Genomic DNA, 20,753 nt, shown 5'->3' on the forward strand with positions numbered 1-20,753 from the left:
TTGTATAACATACGTAATACGTAGTCCCTTTTGAGTCTACGAAATGATGTTTACTTCTGGCTACAGACACCGAATTAAGTCCCTGTCACTCACCTGTACACTTTAGTAAGATAGACCAACAATATCCAGCCTCCTTTGAACTGTATGTAAAACAAAACTGAAATGCTTAGGAACTGCTTATACATTTTCAAATATTATACAAAAAATGATTATTTCATTCATAGGAGATTCTGACCAATAGAAAGCTACAGAAATCTAAATTAAATTGATAATTTTTGATAATTTCCCGTCGTCAAGTATATTACGTCAGATGCCCTTCGTTGCTATAAAAAAATACATTCAGTGACATTAATGACAATTAATGTTTTAAAAATTATAAAAGTGATAACTTTCAACCGTAAAATATTTATAACAACTGTGTGTTTAATTGTACTAATTTGTACTTACATAAATAAATTACAATGTTTTGAAGAGTTTTATTCATGAAATAATCGCAACAAATTGCACTCGATCTCTAAAATTAATATAGAATTTTAGAGCTCTTGTGCAATTACTACTGATAATATTAATTAAAATACCAATTAAAATACCAACCTGGCAAGTTTAAATACCAATTTCAAATCTCTTTCATTTGTTGGTGCAGCGAACTCACCGACCTGTTACGGCTAGTTTGAAAAGGTTTTATAGTTACAAACCTATTTATTTGCAAGCAAAAGTCAAGATATATGAAAATACTGTGTGTCATATTCTGTTTGTATCCACGGAATAGTGGAACACAGTGGAAGGCTTGGTTGATTTGATGCTTTCTATATTGATGGTGATGAAAAATGAACCGAAACTACTGTTGAAGATAGCAGCGAGTCCCCACTGTGGAGACAAGCCTAGTTCCTGGATCAGTTTCCCTGTTTCCATCTCTGCCTATTCTTTGCCAAGATTTCCTGTTCCTTATTACTTATAGTCGAGGAAATGATGCTGAAAAAATGGCAAAACCTCGCAATTTTTTCGTCCAGCATCGATTTGTACAAAAATTTGGAATTAGGCTCATTTCACCCTCTAGTTCATTTTCTATATTAAGCCGTTGTACGCTTTTGGTTTTTTAAGGGTGAAAACTACCCCTAATTGTAAAAAATTATAAAATAACATTTTAAACTTTAATATTGTCAATATTTGGTTCTTATTAGTTACATAATGATTGTTTTATGCTTTAAGATATACTATCATAATATTTTAAACCCTTAAAACCACCCTTGTTGGAGCTATATATAAAAAATTTTCTTATCCTTAAAGAATAATTTCGGCTTGCATCGATTTACATAAAAATTTAAGATTAGGATCATGTCACCCTGTACTTCATATTCTGTATCATGCTTAAGGGCGTTGATTATTTTTAGGGGTTTAAACTACCCCTTATTGTCAAAAATAAAAACATTGTAAACTTTAATATGGGTAAAATTTGTTTTTGATTAGTTAAATAATGATTGTTTTATACTTTAGGATATATCATATTATTTCAACCCTGAAAAACCACCCTTAATAACATTACAGTTTTTATAAGTAGATATTTTAATAGATCTATACAGAAAAAAAAAGTAGAATTAAAGAATTACAAAAACATTTATTTACAAATTTACACAAAAATACGAATTTACAAATATGTACAAATACAAATACAAATAGTTTTTTAGTCATCTTCCATTATACGAACCGGTTTTGTGGTATTATACATACATTGAAAATTATCCATAAGCGGACTATCCGAATTTTTCTAAAAAAAATTCGTTTTATAAGCATAGCACCTTCATTTTTGGCGGTAAAAAGTTTATTCAAAAATGACTTTGTAGGATTTTTGGGGAGTTATAAGACTGTGTAAACTTAATTTCGTGAGATCCCTTAGTTTTTAGTTAGGGTGGGTTTAAAGGGCTCTAATAAGGGGGTGTTTGCTCGTAAATAGAGATTTTAAACAGCTATATCTCACTAATTGTTCACTGTAATGAAAATCTATGCACAAAGGAATTTTCGTTATTAAGAAAGCTACAATTTAGTAGTCTACCATTTTTTTCGTATCTCCAGTATTTTCGGAGATATTTTGAAGTAAAAGGTGAAAAATGAGAAATTCCAAAAAGAACTATTTTCTTTAAACTCCAATTTTTCTAAAATTAGGCCTTCTAAATAGGTCAAACATCTAGGGTGTATTGATAATACAAATATAAAGGGAATTACAGAAAGGTGAAGACCAATTTTTAATTAGGAGGTTAGTTAGGGGGTTGTTTTCACTGATTTTTTCATAGAGAAAAGCAGGTACCGACCTTTTTTTGATCATAAGTCACCTAATTTTTAGGCTAGAAACTTATTATTATTATTTTTTGAGAGGCCTAATATACTTGAAAAAAGACTTTTTTTAAGTTTTCCTCGAAAAATGCAAAGTTTTTCCGTTATTTTACTTTGAATATTTCAAATGATGTATTTGACAAAAAAAGCTAACTTTTAACATGCCGTATCTCGGTTTGTATTGGTCTTAAAGATATTACAGAAAAAGAATTTGGTTTGTGTTACTAAAAGGTACAATTTTGATATCTACAGTTTTTTTGATTAAATGCATATTTTTCGAGGTATTCTCAAAAAACCCTCTAAAAAAGTCGATTATTTCATCGAAAAACTGTTACTTTCAAGCGCGAATAACTCGAAAAATATTAGTTTTACGAAGAAAATGCAAAAAACATTTTTTCTCAGAATAACTGTTTACATCGATTTGCATAGTTAAAATGTAATAAAAAATTCCCGCCCCCGAGATGGGGTGGCAACCACCCCCAAAGTTTTAGCGTACATCGGCATGATATAGAACATGATCCTTGGACTATTCCCTACCATCTGTGAAAATTTCAAGTAAATCCATGCTGGACGAAAAAATTGCGAGCCAAAATGCTTCATTTCCTCGACTATTATGTTCCGACGTTTTCTTGTCGGATGGTGTATTCTGAAGAATGTCATCACCTAAAAATGTCCCTTACTTTTTTATATTCAATCTAGGAAATCTGCAAACATGATTGCGAACTATAATTCTCAATACCATGTTTAATTAACACTTGTTTCATATTCTCAAATAAATCCAACTCACAATTACTTTTCCAAATTTGAGATATTATGTCCAAAAATTCGTGTTTCTTTTTATACAGAATTGTTGCATTATTGCAACAATTTTAAGTTAGCAGACATTAGTGTTTAGAATTAGAAAATATAGTTTTAAATCAATGGAGAATAAAAATCTGCTGTAATTTTAATAAAGAAAGTTAGTCGGAAACTGGTATCAGACAAAAATAAACAACTGAAACGAATATTTGCTAACTTTAGAACTATCGCTTCCATTCATTTCCCGCCCACGCCTAAAATTTCTGAAATGAAGAAAAGCTCAACGATTTATAAGTAGCTTATTTCAACTTTTATTTCTGGAGTTTATATAAAACTGGTGGAGGATATCAAATGTCTGCAAATTTTAATAAGTAATTGTAAGGGTGATTTGGAGTCTTTTGAAAGTCCAAACAACTTTTTAAATTAATTTTAAAGAATATTCATACTGTAAAGAATACTCATATAATTACTAGAGAAAATAATCCAAATTCAACGAGATATGTCTTGTTGAAATAATTATCTATATGTTACATTTATTGGAATATTTTCCTAAATGTATATTAGTTTTATTGCTAAAGTAAAATTAGAAATCAATAAAACAAACCGAAAGATTTTAATAAATAATTTTTTAGCAAACGCAAACTTTTAAAATCGAAAGTAATAGAAGAATTCCATAATCAATGGAAACTCTAGAGTCTAGAGGTATTGCCTAAGGCTCGATGCGCATTTGCTTGTTTTCAAGCTGCGTGCACGCTGCGAACAAGCTTCGTGCGCGTGCGATCGCTGGTGGTTCAACAGTACATCTTCTTTTATATACAGTTTCTTCTACGGCGCCACGTGCACGCTGCTTGAAAACAAATCGGGCGGTTTAGCTAGTTAGCATTAGCAGTCTCTGCTGAGCAATCATTCAGTACACGTTGACCACGCGATCGATTTCAACGCAGATACAGAGCTGTTTATTTTTGGCGTGTATTGACCCCGGGAATCCGCTCAAATGAGTGTTGACGGGAAACTTCGCTTGAAAACAATCAGCTTACAACAAATCACTTACGTGTTTTCAAGTTGCGTGCACGCTGCGAGCAAGCTGCTTGCTTTCAAGCAGGTTTCCCGTTAATATACATTTGAGCGATTTCTCGGCGTCAGTACACGCCAGAGATAAACAGCTCTGTATCTACGTTGAAATCGATCGCTCGCTCAACGTGTACTGAATGATTGCCTAGCAGAGACTTGCAAACCGCTTGACTGGCCTTCAAGCAGCGTGCCCGTGGCGGCATAGCAGAAACTAGCGGAATAAGTCACTTGCAAGCAGCTTGCACGCCGCGGCTTAGCTTGAGTGTGCAGGGAATAAATTCAACTCATGTACTGTTGAACCGCCAGCGATCGCACGTAGCTTGCTCGCAGCGTGCATGCAGCTTTTTTTTGGCCTTCGAGCTCATTTGCTTATTCAGCCAGTAGCAAATGTGTAACCTATTCTAACTAAACTAACTACACTATTATTCTGGAAATTAAAAGAAGAAGTACGATGAGGAGAGGAACTATCATTACTTTTCGCACCTAGGGGTCATTCAAGGTGACTCACAGATAGAAAGGGTAGACCATGGAAAGTATAGGGATAGGTAAATAGGTAAAATATTTGGCAATATAACAGAGGTAACGAGCTTAACACCTACACCAAAGTTTTAAGTTACACATTTTAATAAACTTAAGAATACTTTTGTACACCTGATACATATTTAATGATAGTAAACGGAGTAGATTGAAAGGGGTGTATAAGTTTTGCAATAATAAACTATTAATAAATTCCTGTCTTTGTATTTCAAATTTACTGCAAGCATAAAATATGTGATCTAAGTCGCTCACCACATTGCAGGTTTCACAAAATTCGGTATTGACTACACCGATTCTATATAAATGTTGAGGAAAGCTTGCATGTCCGTATTTAAGCCTACAAATGGTCACAATATTGTAAAATTGTAAAATCATACTCTTGGTGCCACAACACTGTCGGAATACTTGAATATAACAGTGTGTATCGTGTGGGGAAATTACAGCAATATTTTTTCCAATGAAATTTCCATTTTCCCTTAAAATTACTTTTAGATATCGTTAAATTAATATTCTTGAGCTCCTAAAGTGTTCTCCATATACAGTCCAGTTGTGATGCTTTCTTTGGCTAAGGACTCTACAACTTCATTTCCACCAAGTCCTATATGAGCTTTTACCCAAGTGAATTTTAATTCGTATTGACTTTTTCTTAATTTATGATTTTTAATTCTCTAATAAAAGGATTTATATCAGTATCCACCACATTAATTGGGTTAGCGATGCATTTAAGAACCGATAAGGAGTCACTCAAAAGATGTATTTTTTTTAACTTGTTTTGTTCGATATACTCGCAGGCTTTAATAATATCAATCGCTTCTGCAGAAAAAATGGAGGTACTGTTATTTAGTTTGAATTTTTCTTGAACGTTTGTTGATGGTATATAAATATAGTATGCACACCCCGTACCGTCATTTTGTTTTGATGCGTCGGTATATATTTCCAGAAAATCTGGCAGATTTGCTATGCAGGCGCTTAGAGTATTTTTACTTATCAACAAATTTTCATAGTATACAGGAATATTAATTGCTATTGGTTCCAACATATCAAAGAATTCAGATTTATCGACTGAAATAGGTCTTTTTAAAGCACTATTGTAAGGACTTGTATTTCTAAAAGCCATACATAATGGAGGTGAAGGTTTTTTAACCAATATTTGTTTGTTAAATCGTGGTTATTTAATAAAGCTATTTTGTGTAACAGAGTAGGATTTTTAAAAGAAGACTTAATAATAAATTTTTCTGACAACCACTGTGCTTCAATCCGAAGAGGTTCCACAGGCGTTGAACACATTGCACCTAAACAGAGTCTTAGGGAAGTATTTTGAATTATTTCCAATCGTTTTAGGGTGTAAGGACTGGCTGATCCATACAACGTACATCCGTAATCCAGGATGGACCTAATAAATGCTTTGTAGAAAGTTAAACACGATTGTGGATCTGCTCCCCACCAAGTTCTTCTTATGAATTTTAAAAAATTTATACCTTTTAAACATTTTGATTTTATATTTTATATAAATGGTTTCAAGCTAAGCATCTTATCAAGAATAATTACAAGATAAGTTACCTTATTGGATACTGGGTATATTGTACCATTTACATTAATATTATCAATATTGGGCAGATTATGTCTTGTAAAGATGGTAACATTAGATTTTTGAGGGGTTAAGGAAAAACCTAACGATTCAAATTTCAAAGTAGTTTGCTGTATATGGTATATGTGACGTGAGCTCAGTTATGCCTGCTTCTAATTTTTTATTAGTGTTATAAATGACAAAATCATCAGCGTACTGTATAATATTATAATTATTATTTCCATCGTGTATTTCTTTTGTAAAAATATTAAACAAAAGGGGAGAGGTAACAGAGCCCTGTGGTAAACCTGTGGATGATCGTCTGGGGCCTATTATAGAATTGTTATTCGACCTTACATAAACTTTTCTTTGTGTGAGAAGATTACACAAGACATTACACTTTCTTGGAGGAACATCTGCCTGAAGCAATTCTTCTCTTAACATAATGATATTAATTGCATCGTAGGCACCTTTTATATCGAGAAATGCAGCACCTAAATAATGGTTATTTGAAAAACATAACTGAATGTCTGTTGTTAAATAAGATACTGTGTCGATAGTACTAAACCCTTTTTTAAAACCAAATTGTTCCAAAGGAAAAAAAGCAGTGCTAGTCAAATGAAATTCTAACCGGTGCTTAATAATCTGTTCAAAAGTTTTCATGACACAGGATGGAAATGGGCCGATAAGATTCTGCAAGGTTGGGATTTTTCTGTGGTTTGGGGATTGGTACAACTACAACATTTTTCCATTCCTCAATGACTGCGTTGTATAACCAAATATCATTAAAAATTTCTAAAAGAAATAATTTATCGTGTATGCAGCTTGAAAACACGCAATTGTGCATCGAGCCTTAAAGAGATTCTTTTCGGGCCAACAACTCCCGCCGGAGAGTTTTACGTTGCCATGAAGTAAATCACCTTAAAATTTAAACATCCTATATAATTATCAGCAACAATGTAATATGTCTGGTTTTATAACATTTAAATGGTTTTCAGCCATATATTTGGTTACCTCGTAGCAGCACTGAAGGTGGAATTTTCATTCCGAAAACGTTTTGTGATATAGCCCTAAAGGGTTCTTTTAAAATGCTTTTTATAAAGGATTTTTTAATAAAAATTTTCTATCTTTAAAAAAAATATCTTTTTGCGTGTTATGCCAGTTAGAGTTAGATGTATGTTATTTTGCCCGATTTTAATATTTTAAATGCCAAAAGTGTCACCTTTGTATGGGATTGTTTCAAACTATTTTACCCTGCTAGGTTGTTAAATTTAATTGGTAGATACAGTGTACAGTAGTGGTTTTATGTACATGGTAGTTACCATTAGTTAAAATCAAGAATGTATATTACTGTTTTCCCTGGAAAACTATATAGGTAATTAGTATACACATCACATTGTTTGAACTATTCGAGGTTACGTATTGAACTAGAGCTCTAGAGTTCAGTATTTCATTATATTTAATTTGAATGTATTTAATTAATTTCATTACAAATCGGTGCTTTAACTACTGTGTTTAATCAGTGCTTTTAGTTAATTGTTGTCGTCTGTTTTGCAATATTCGTTATTATTGTTCTTTATAATTAGCATAATAGCGTCTATATAGCGTGGGGTTGGGGTTGATAATGTAGAAACGAGTACATTCATTTTTATATCTTTTGCTTTTTGTTTTGTATTATTTTATTTTCTCTACTACTAATTTTGTAATTAACATCTTTATCCCAGATCTAAAGTAGTTACAAACTAAGCTCTATAACCTCTCCGAAAAAATTGTATTATTACAAGACACATGCCGTGAAACTTTACACCGAATCTAATTTCTTAAAAAAAAACTCTGAAGGATGTGGTTACATTTAGATGATAGCAAATTCCATAATGAAAATAATTCAACTTTCATTGCACACTTCATTATTACAGAACAATAGTTTCCAGGATGTTTCATTTGTAAAGGCAAGTATCCATTATGTTGGTGCTCCGTGTAACTGCTCCAATGGATACCTCATGCGTTCCTCTACATATAAACCGCCGCCAATTGAATCGCCGAGGGTTAACGCCACTCTGGGAGCACCAGCGTATCCACTATGTAGGGCAGTTACACGGAGCACCAACGTATGGATACGTTCCTTAAGCCCGACCGCACATCAAAGAAACATGAAACGTAAATTACGTTTCATGGAAATAAACCACTGCTAAACAAATATACGTCCGGCCATTTATGAAACTCTCCGAAAATAAAAATGTGTCATGAGCATGAATCACACTAGTTTCATTGGTAGGCGGACTTTGAGATTTATTTAGCAGTGTTTTAGTTTCATGAAACATGTTTTTCGTTTTATGTTTCATGTTTTTCGTTTCATATTTCTTTGGTGTGCGGCTTGGCTTAGAGATACATTTACCGTTTGTCTAAATGGTGTAAGAAGCCAGGAATCCATACCGTCCAAAGAAATAAAATACTTAAGAACTGAAATGGTAACTGAACATTGCCGTTTAAGAAACCACCTATACAAACTCTCCTTCTTCTTTTTGTATAGACATGAATCTGTCTGTTTTTTCAATGTGCCTTTAGTAAGTTGTCGTTCTTTCGTTTTCGTGGTATTCCTAGTGATAGTCTTCCTATTGGGGAACCGTCTCTCGCTGTCCTTACTACTCTACTTGTTGTCATTCGGCTTATGTGGTCATTCCATTATATTCTTCTTTCTTCTGTTTCTTACCCAGTTATTAATGTTATCCACCTTGCATCTCCGTTGTATATCTGTACTTCTAGCTGTCTCATAAAGTCTTACCTTACATATTTTTCGAAGAGTTTTTATCTTCGCTGTTTTGAGCAATCTTTTTGTCTTCTCTGTGTCGGGTCGTGTCCGCGTATGTCATTACTGTCTAATTACTGTAATTCTGTTTTGTAAATTCTGCCTTTCATTTCTTTTCCGATATTTTTATTTCTCCATATTGTGTCATTCAGGCAACCTGCGGCTATGTTCGCTCTATTCACATGATCTTCCACTTCTGTTTCGAGCCTTCCGTAGCTAGATAGTGTGATGCCTAGATATTTAAACTTCATTACTTGTTCTATTATCTAACCCTCCAGCTCCCATTAACATCTTATTGGATTTGTTTTGGGGAAATTAACATGTTACATTTTCTGGTGGTTATGTTAAATTGGTGGATTTAGACCAGGGCGCATCTGTAAAAATATTAGTACATTTGGACGTTGAGAGGTGACTCAAATTTTTTTGCAGAAATTGCTTGAAAATAAATCAAATAATAATATTTGAGTTATCCTCCTTCTGAAAAAGGTCCGGAACATTGTCTAAATAATCAAACTGTCAAAAAATTAAGGAAAAATTCGATTTTTTTCTTCGTTTTTTGATTATAACTTTAAAAGTATTTATTTCCGAGAAAAGTTTTACTAACGTAAAAGTTGCGTAATTAAATTTCCTATAATATAGAATTGGTTAAAAATTTAAAAAATGGTCACCCTTGTTGCAAAGTAGCAATAATTTCGAAAAAACCATACAAAAACAAGTATTCGCATTTTACGTTTTTCAACCATTTATGATACACTTAGAACCTTCATATTTCACCCAGAAAAACTTTATGATACAGTAAAACAACACTGATAATTTCAATAAGATCGGTTTAATAGATTTTGCAAAATAAATTTTGCAAAATAAATTTTGCAATCCAGCTTTCGCAAAAAAAATTCATTTTTTCAAAATGTTACAGGACTGAAAATAAAGCAGATAGCAAGTTGACATTTTTTTTGCATATAGAAGTGTATAATACTGTACCTTTCATTTGCAATTTTTCAAAATTAAAATCGATTAACAACACGGCGTCAGGAATTTTTTTAAATAAACATTAATTATTGGTGCTACGCGTAGGACAGCGGATAGTTTGCTCTGATTGGGCATTCCAATCACCTTTGATAATGATTGATACATTTTCATTTTTATTACATTTCGATATAACTAAATAAATTTGTTATTTGCAAAATAAAAACACATACTCTATCCTTTGAAATAACACTTTTATTAGCAAAAATTTTCTTTGTTCATATATTTTAACTTAGAGAATAAAAGTTTATTATTTTTAAACATAAGCAATTGTTTAAACAATATTTCACAAACAATAATAAAATTAGTTTGATTTTTGTGGAATTAAAATATTAAAATACAACAAAATATAGAGTAATAATATATTAGATAAATATTGGAAGAAATTTTGGTGGAAATCAACTTGTGTGAATCGAACACCGCTGTCCTGCGCGTAGCACCAAAAACTAATGTTTATTAGAAAATTTCCTGACGCCGTGGTAATTAATCGATGTTAATTTTTCAAATTGCAAATGAAAGGTACAGTACACTTCTATAAGCAAAAAAAATTTCAACCTGCTACCTGCTTTATTTTCAGTCCTGTAACATTTAAAAAAAATGAATTTTTTTGCGAAAGCTGGATTGCAAAATTTATTTTGCGTAATCTATTGCGCCGATCTTAATTAAATTTACAGAATTGTTTTACTGTATCATAAAGCTTTTCTGGGTGAAATATGAAGGTCCTAAGTGTAGCATAAATGGTTGAAAAACGTAAAATACAAATACTTGTTTTTGTATGTTTTTTTCACAATTAATGCTATTTTGCAACTGGGGTGACTATTTTTTAAATTTTTAACCAATTCTATGTTGTAGGAAATTTAATTACGCAACTTTTATGTAAGTACAACTTTTCTCGGAAATTAATACTTTAAAAGTTATAATCAAAAAACCAAGAAAAAAATCGAATTTTTCCTTCATTTTTTGACATTTTGATTATTTAAACAATGTTCCGGACCTTTTTGAGAGGGAGGATAACTCAAATATTATTATTTGATCTATTTTCAATCAATTTCTGCAAAAAAATTTGAGTCACCTCTCAACGTCCATCTCAAAACAGATGCGCCCTGGACTAATTATACTTGCATCGTCTGCATAGCAGATTATTTTGAGTTGTTTTTCTCCCATTTAGTATCCTTTTTTAGTTCTTACTTTTGATGATTCTTGTATGCTTGGAATTGCTTGCTGGTAAGTTTCGTTTTATCGACATAACTTTTTTATACAGGGTGTTTCATTGGGAAAGTAACATACGTTAACTGTAGAAAGAGGACACTTGGGCGGTGTCAAAAACACTATACTTAATGGGTCTTACTCCATTAATAATAAAGATACTGGGTGTTTTATCTATTTTGCCATTTTCTTAATTGGTTCATAACTTTTTAACCACACTGTATATTTATTTTATATTTGGCACGCAAATATCATTTAAGGCGTACAATAAATTAATTTATTTACAATTGCAAAAAATCCAGGGCCGGATTAAAAAATATTGGACAAATATTCCGACCCTAAAACAACATCCTGTACAATAAATTTTTTTAAAATGGATTTTTCAGTTGAAAAGAGGATAAAAAACTAAATTCAGTGGTATACTTTGAATTTTCGACAAAATAATTTTTCTGGTGAAATTTTGAATTTGAATTCTGTCAATTGTAGAAAAAAATTGAAATACAGCTTACAACTTGTCAACCACACTGTATATTGATTTTATTTTTAACACGCGAATATTCTTTTAGGTGACCAGTCAATTAATTTATTTACAATTATAAAAAATCCAGGTCCGGATTAAAAAATATTTTGTAAATGTTCCGACCCAAAAAAACACCTTGTATATTAAATTTTTTTAAAATGGATTTTGCATTTGAAAAGAGGATGAAAAACAAAATTAGTGGTATACTCTGAATTTTCGGCAAAATGATTTTTCTGATAAAATTTTGAATTTGAATTCTGAAATTATGTGAATTGCGAAGCTCAAAGTAAAATAAATTAAAATATGACTTAATGTTAATTAATACCATTATTTAATTTAAATTGGTAAAATATTAACATTTGCACACATAACAATAATTTTTGATGACCCCCTCTGTGTCCGAGGTGTGATGTCCCCTGTGATGAAAGGTCCGAATGGTCGTGAGTTCGAGTCTCACCAGGGTCAGAAATTTTTCTTTTATTATAAATTAATAAATGAAAATAGTTTGTGTCCTTGTGAGATCGGTACTCACCGGAGGGACCGCAGACGTTCGGATACAATTAGCGTCTCTTTGCAAAGACAATGACGTTGCCTTTGCAAAGTAACAAGACACTTACTCAACACACACAGTACACATGACACTAGGTATCTAACTACAAAAATTTACCGTACCGACGTATAAAAAAAAAATAATTTTTGATGGTGGTAATTTTGAATAAGTAGTTTAGTTTTGAATAGTTATTATGCTGCAAATTTTCGCTGTTTTGTTATAATTTTTAGCTATTTTGTTGGTTAAAGTGATGTATTCTTTATTGACCCTTTATTATTTATTCATTATTTAAAGATGCATATTCGCCAAAAACTATTTTTCACACATAATAAAAAACACTAAAATATTAATATTTTACCAATTTAGATTAAATAATGGTATTAATTAAAATTAAGTCGCATTTTAATTTTTTCTACTTAGAGCTCTCGCAATTGACATAATTTCAGAATTCAAATTCAAAATTTTACCAGAAAAATCATTTTGCCGAAAATTCAAAGTATACCACTAATTTTGTTTTTCATCCTCTTTTCAAATGCAAAATCCATTTTAAAAAAATGTAATATACAAGGTGTTTTTTGGGTCGGAACATTTACACAATATTTTTTAATCCGGACCTGGATTTTTTATAATTGTAAATAAATTAATTGATTGGACACCTAAAAGAATATTCGGGTGTTAAATATAAAATCAATATACAGTGTGTTTGACAAGTTGTAAGTTGTATTTCAATTTTTTTTCTACTTAGAGCTCTCGCAATTCACTTAATTTCAGAATTCAAATTCAAAATTTCACCAGAAAAATCATTTTGCCGAAAATTAAAAGTACACCACTGAATTTAGTTTTTTATCCTCTTTTCAATTGAAAAATCCATTTTAAAAAAATTTAATGTACAGGGTGTTTTTTTCGGGTCGGAACATTTTTCCAATATTTTTAATCCGGACCTGGATTTTTTACAATTGTAAATAAATTAATTTATTGTACACCTTAAATGATATTTGCGTGCCAAATATAAAATATATATACAGTGTGGTTAAAAAGTTATGAACCAATTAAGAAAATGGCAAAATAGGTAAAACACCCAGTATCTTTGTTATTAATGGAGTAAGACCCATTAAGTATGGTATTTTTGAGACCGCCTAAGTGTCCTCTTTCTACAGTTAACGTATGTTACTTTCCCAATGAAACACCCTGTATTTGAGTGAAAACAAAGAATTGGTTGGATAGTTTTTTTTATCATACCAAGTGTAATTTAATCTACTTTTTAACAAAAATTTATGAAGGAGCAACAAAATATTATATTTTTGATAGAGTAGGTTTAATGAATTTTTTGCGACTTTGCAATGTCGTCTTAAAGAATTAGTTCACTATTTGTTATTTTATAACGCTGTTCTTTATTTTTACATAATACAAGTATGCACTTTTCAATTTTCATTTATCAGTAGGTATATTTATTTTTCTTAATTAATTCTGCTTCGACTTTTTTTTTGTTTCTCTTAATTTTTGCAGTGGGAATACCTTCAAAATCAGTCTCAATTTGATCTGGTACCTATTCTGAGTCGAAAAATATTCAAGTTCAGATATTATTTCACAAAGCACGCACTTCAAAACGAACGTAATAAAAAAGCCAAGCATATGCTTCAATATGAACTACAAACTAATTTGCGGGGCAGCAGAGTACAGATTCAAACCTATCCAAATAAGTCAACACAAAAGTCGGTACGCTCACAATTAGAATTGGAAATAAACACGTTGCGCAATATGAAATTCAAACTTGTTTGATTTCAAGTCAAACCTAAAGATATCGAAATCAAGTCAAGTCAACTTTTTTACAAAAAAAGTTTGGTTTTCAAGTCAAGTTTGTTGAATAAGATCAAACTAGTTTGACTTGTTGCATCTCTACATATAGACCAGTAAGGATCTGTGAAAAAACGTCTATTTTTGGATGTGAGAGGTGGCATTCGGATTTTTGCAGATAAAGTTAGGTGACACCTTCAGTAATAATAATTGACTTATGCTCCTTCTCAAATATGCCCGGAACATTAATAAAAAAAGTAAAATATTTAAAAATTTCGAAAAACGTCGATTTTTTTCTGCTTTCTTTTCTTATAACTTTAAAACGATTCATTTTGGAACAAAGTCGTAGAGAAATAAAATAAAGATAATTGAATTTTGTATGATATACGACTGGTCAAAAATGTCTTAACTTATTACGTTTTCTGCAATATAGCAATAAATACAAAATAAGGGGGCAAAATACGCCTGTTGTTATTCAATGTTTTTAACCACTTTGGTGGCACTTAGAACCTTAGTAATTCGCTTAGGAAATTTTTTGTAACATACTTAAACCATGTACCAAATTTCATTAAAATCGACCTAATAGATTTTGCATAATAAATTTGCAATCTAAATGTTTTTAAAAAAGTTCAAATTTTTTAAAATCTTTCTGAACAAAAAGTAGACCATTTAGAAGTTGGCTAATTTTTTTACATATATAGAGGTGCTCTACCTATCTAATACACTTTACATAATTAAAATCGGATTATTTAAGGGGCCTCAGCAATGTTTTAAACTTATAAACAATTTTTTGGCTTATAAACAAATAGCTTTGTTTAAGAATAAAAAAATTAATTTTTAACAATGCAAATAATTAAAACCGATATAATTTGACTTAAACTTTCAAATGCTGTCAGCAGAATTGCTATTTTATTTTTTAATCAAAAGTTATTCGCGTTAAAAAATTGCAATTTTTCGATTTTTTGAAAGTTCCACTGCGTTTATCTTGAAAACTATGCATCCTACGAAAAAACTTGTAAGAACATTTTTTTCTTAGAATTACCCAAAAAATACAAAAAAATATATTATTTTGAGAAAAATCGATGTTATGTAATTCCTCAAGTTCTTTGTTTATAACAATCTTATCGACATTCGGATCAACTGTTATCCAAAAAAATCGTGTTCTACGGGTCAAAAAATACATAAAAATCTTGGGTAAGTCCATCTAAATAAAGGAGCCCATAGCACACCCTCCTGGCCACATACTAATTTTTTTATAAGCCAAAAAATTGTTTATAACTTTAAAACATTGCTGAGGCTGCTTAAATAATCCGACTTCAATTCTGTAAAGTGTATTAGATAGGTGGAGTACTTCTTTATATGTAATAAAATTGACAAATCTTTGTATGTTCTAGTTTTTGTTGTGCAAGATTTTAAAAAATTTTAATTTTTTAAAAAAAGTTTAGATTGCAAAATTATTATTCAAAATCTAGTAAGTCAATTTTAATGAAATTTGGTGTACGGTTTTAGTACATTACAAAAATTTTCTAAGCGAATTAGGAAGGTTCCAAGTGTAACCTAAGTGATGGAAAAACATTGAATAAGGACAGGCTTGTTTTGCCCCCTTATTTTATATTTATTGCTATTTTGCAGCAAGGGTGTTAAATTAAGACATTTTTAACCAATCGCATCTGATAGAAAATTTAATTATCTTTGTTTTATTCCTATACGGCTTTGTTCCAAAATGAATCCTTTTAAAGTTATAAGCAAAAAAAGTAGAAAAAAAAAACGAAATTTTTTGAAATTTTTAAATATTTTATTTTTTTTTATTAATGTTCCGGGCATATTTGAGAAGGAGGATAAGTCAATTATTATTAACGAAGTTATCACCTAACTTTATCCGCAAAAATCCGACTGCCACCTCTCACATCCACCTAAAAACAGATCCTTACTGATCTAATACTATGCCATTGCAATGTGCTAAGTGATGTAAGAAACTGTGGTTTAAACCAGAAAAAATCCTAAAACTGCCAATAATAAAACTGTTGGCCTTCGTTGAGGCCACAGAACTTATTAGAGTTTGTAGAAAAGACAAGGTATGGTACAAAGACATTACGACCAAGTGCCAGAGACTAACGAGCCTCGCCTGACTTAAGAAGAAGAAGAAGAATAATGCATATCTTTTGTATAAATTTCTTCGTTTCTTGGGATGAATGAACTAATATATTTAAATCTCGTCTTAGTTTTTCTCGTCTTACTTTTTTAAAAGTAGACTACTCTCACGTCTACGAATGTAAATAAAATTCGTTTAATTATCAGTAATATTCTCTGGAGCTACTGACTCAATTAACACGAATGTGCTAAGTGTAGGAAAGTTTGATCAAGTTATTATCACGTAGACTGTTTGCCAACTTCCAAAAGACTGGGAGACAAGAATGAATAATATATGTATTTTGCTAATAACGATAATTATTCTGGTATAGCACGATATTTATGATTAATAGTTGTTATAAAAGTCTATTGCGTGGGATCATTAAGTGGTTTTCATATTTACCATAACGATAAAAAAGTGTATCACATTCTTTAATTAATTTTTTACACTAAATAAACACTAAAATTCATTTATACAATTTAACAAAAGTTTGTGTCACAAACAAAACCATGTAGCCAAGTGTAAATGACTCTTTTGGAGTGTAATTTTCAAGGTCAACTCCGAATTGCATAAAAATTTGGTTTTAGGTTCTACTTACCCTCCACTTAAAAGTTGAACTTGTGCTGTTGGTTACTTTTATTTGGGGGGTGAAAGTCACGCTTTCTAGGTTTTTGACTAAGTTAATACTTTTCGAGTTATTTTCGAGTGAAAATGTGTATCTTTTAACAAAGAAACCTCGTTTTCAGGCGGTTTTTCGCAAATAACTTAAAGAGTAAATATTTTATCGAAAAAAATGTTCAAAGCAAAAATGTAGCTTATAAAAAAACGAAAAAAAAATCTGTATTCATGAAGTCTATAAACTCAGTAAAAGCAAAGGTGTGGCTCATCAAAAATACATTCTTATTCTCAAATTAAAAATCGAATTACCAACGTAAAATAACCAAAAAATGAAGCAATTTTCGGGAAAACTTATTAAAATTTTTTAAAGTGTCTAAAAAAAAGCTTTATTTTTATTTTTATTTTTATTTTTTTTACAAAAGTTTCTAGCATCAAAACTAAGTGAGTTACGCTCAAAATAAAGTTGGTCCCGTTTTTTTTTTGGTAAAAAAAAAATCGTGAACATCACCCCCTTTTTAGCACCCTAAATAAAATTAATCGTTACCGCTTTACCATTTATTTTATATGTCTATTGTTTATACGATCTGTAAGTTTGACCGATTCGAAGTGACCATTTTGGAAAAAATTTGGTTTTATGGTAAAAAAATTTTCTAAAATTTGGGAATAATTCTCTTTCTTCAAAATAATTTAAAAAGCATGGTCGGTTCGCTAAACTCAGACACAACTGGCTAGTGATTTTAGTAAGTAATTTTGCCAATTTGGTAAAATCGGCAAAAAAATAATTACTAAATAGGTATTAATTACTAAATAGTTAGTAATTTTGCCAATTTTGGCAAAATTGGCAAAAAACAAAAAAATATTTACTAAAATCACTAGCCAGTTGTGTCTGAGTTTAGCGAACAGACCATATTAGTGATACGAAAAATTTCAAAGAATAAAAAAATATAGGTTTTGCTTTAATAAATATGCTAGTTTCATTTTGTTTTTCTGTAAAACAAAAATTTTCTGTAAGATCACCACAAAGATGGGTAGACGATATTCCCAAAATGGTGGGAATAATTTTGACGAAACTCGCATGAAGACAGAAAATCATGGAACAGTCGAGAAGAAAGTTATAGTCAGCCGTGGAGTGACGAGAGGTAGAAGAAAAATAAGCTGAAGAGGGCACTGAACATTACTTTAGGTCTTTGTTCTGCGTTTTAAACCACTGTTTTTATTGTCAATATTATTGTTCGAAATATTTTTTCTATACTCATTAGAATTTATTAGTCTACGAGAAACCTTAGAACTGAATTATAATATGTACATTTTAGTTTGCATAAATTCTTATTACTGATTTAGTAGATCAATTTAATAAAAATTCACAAGTAAAAAGTTTTCCTGTGGTTGGCTGTATACCATGTAATACAAAGAAACGGTAAAATCCTTTTATACAGGTTTTTAAATATACCTTTTATACAGGATTTTACTGAATTTATACAGGACTTCAATTTAATAAAATTATATTTTCTTTTGTTCCAGATGAACCCAGAATTCGCTCAGGTACTTGGGAAGAACCGACATGTGAACATAGAGTGGCGCCCCCGCTTACTCACTCCCGCACCCTGCAACACACTGGTTCTCAGAGGAGTTCTGAGGACAGTTGGTGTTCGGGGTCCGATCCAGAACTGTCTTCGGACGAGGAAAGCGATAGAAGCGGCGCATCCAGTAATAGGTGAGAACTTGTTATTATTATGTGTTATCGTGTAATCGTACACCGATTTTTTAATTATAATTTGTAAAGAAAAATAATAATATTCTAAATACATAATACATGTATTGTAATGTTAAAATCAAACTCACTACTACTAACTTTAACATCTGAAGCCGTCCTTTCAGGATGTAGTTCATTCGAGAAGTCTCTGGATGCCGAGAATTTTATTATTTACGTCATTTATGTAATATTACTAAATTGGCCACAGTTCAATCTTTCCTTTTCCAATTATTTTCTTAATTACTATTAATCAGTTCAATATTTTTTTCTTGAACAAAAGTTCGGCCCGAAACATGAAAAAGAAGAAAAAATTAGTAAAGACACGAAAGAAAAAACGAAAGAAAGTTCAGTCCTCCAGTGGGGAAATTGTTACGCGCAATAAATAAATAAATGTTACCATAAATGTGCACCATAAATAAATAAAGCTTTAAAACACGATACAAGACATTTGGAAATAAAAAATCGAGAAAATTATAAAAACTACAGAAGAAAACAAAAGCATGAAATCATTAAGGAAAATTGAAAATGGCAAAAACGGAAGCTTCCAACTTAAAGACTCAAATTCACTATACATATTACATATAAGGAATATTTCTATGAACCATTATATCAAAGTCAAGTTTTTTCCAGAGCTCATTGAACAGCCAATTCGCAAGTATAATGTAAGATCGGACGATATACTAGATATATCACGGAAGGAAATTCTATTGGAATTTTCTGGAAATATTTCCAAGAATATGAAAAATAATAGTGCTCCGGGAAAAGATGGTGTAGTCATTGAGGCAATTAAAGTAGGTGGTTCATTTCTGATGTCGAAAATCCAAAAATTTTTCAATTTATATTTGCATAACGAAAACATCTTATTTAAGTGGGAAAAATTCGATTACAATCCTCGTTCATAAAAAAGAACATAAATTAGATCTTGAAAACTATAGGCACATTAGCTTACTCATACATGTACTCGTGTAAAAGTTTTTTTTGAATACATAGATAGGCATAGATTAAATGTCAAACTCAATTTCTACCAGTCAGAAGACCACTGGGTGTAGATCAGGCCACGGAACAAATGACTATCTGCTGTTCTTTAAAGCTCCAGTCGAAAAGTCTATCGAATATAATAGATCTCTTGTCTTCTTTTTGTTGACTTCCACAAAGCATTTGACGCAATCTAAACAGTCGCTATCTTAAAAGCACCATCAGAAAGCAGAATGGGCTATAGGCATGCGAATATTATTTGAAATATATTCCAAAATGCAACAACTTTAAACCTTCATTGTAGGGATGGACTAGAGCCGAGCCGAGCTTTTGACAAGCTTGAGCTCGGCTCGAATTCGAATTTTCGAGCCGAGCTCGAGATAGAAGCTCGGCTTAAACTCCGAGCTGCAGGTTGAGCTCGTGGCTCGTGTCGGCTCGGCTCGAACATTTCGTATTACATATTTTACGAAGACACTATATATTGAAAATATATATTTGTAGTCTGAGTTGCTTATTCCCAGACAAAAGTATCAGTTGTAGCAGAAATAAAAAAAATTAGAAAAAGTATTAGAGTAATAGCTAAAATATTGACAAGCTCGTTAAGGAAACCTCGACTCGTTTCGGCTCGAAAAAAATTTGATTCGGCTCAAAGCTCGGTGTTTGTTTACTACTAGCAGGTACTGTACGAGACAACGAATAAAATCAAAAACAAGCAATAAACACTAATTAAAACACCTGCATATGAGCTTTTATCCCTTCTGATAGCTAATATTGAGAGAAAGTGGAGTTTCTCCATAAGCGCAATACAATAATAATACACAAATTCAAATTAAATTTGTTGGTAAATATTTCAAAAAACGAAACAAAGGAGATTAGATAATAACAAATAAAAGGTAAAAACTTACAATCAAAGCACAAGACGAAGTCAACATTGTTTCGCGTGTGTACACATTTGAGTTCTAAAGGCATCTCTTTCCTTATATCGTAGGGGAAGAATTTTTGGATTTCAAGTGGTTAGCGTCCGATCCTCTTCTTCGCGACACATGTGAATTTAGATAACATGCTAGCAAGGA

At 31.2% G+C, this 20,753-nt stretch overlaps 1 protein-coding gene across 3 annotated transcripts in view; it reads left to right on the top strand.

Annotated features, from left to right (window-relative positions):
- The window catches only part of LOC126887867 (rho guanine nucleotide exchange factor 10), a 414,596-nt gene that overhangs the window by 322,558 nt on the left and 71,285 nt on the right, over positions 1–20,753 (top strand). For all 3 annotated transcript variants that reach the window (XM_050655766.1, XM_050655765.1, XM_050655767.1), the window contains one exon: positions 18,474–18,666. In XM_050655766.1, the coding sequence (XP_050511723.1) occupies positions 18,474–18,666 (193 nt within the window). The remainder of the gene's footprint in view (positions 1–18,473; positions 18,667–20,753) is intronic.

This window comes from Diabrotica virgifera, chromosome 7 (assembly GCF_917563875.1).
Source record: "Diabrotica virgifera virgifera chromosome 7, PGI_DIABVI_V3a".
Classification (NCBI taxonomy): domain Eukaryota; kingdom Metazoa; phylum Arthropoda; class Insecta; order Coleoptera; family Chrysomelidae; genus Diabrotica; species Diabrotica virgifera.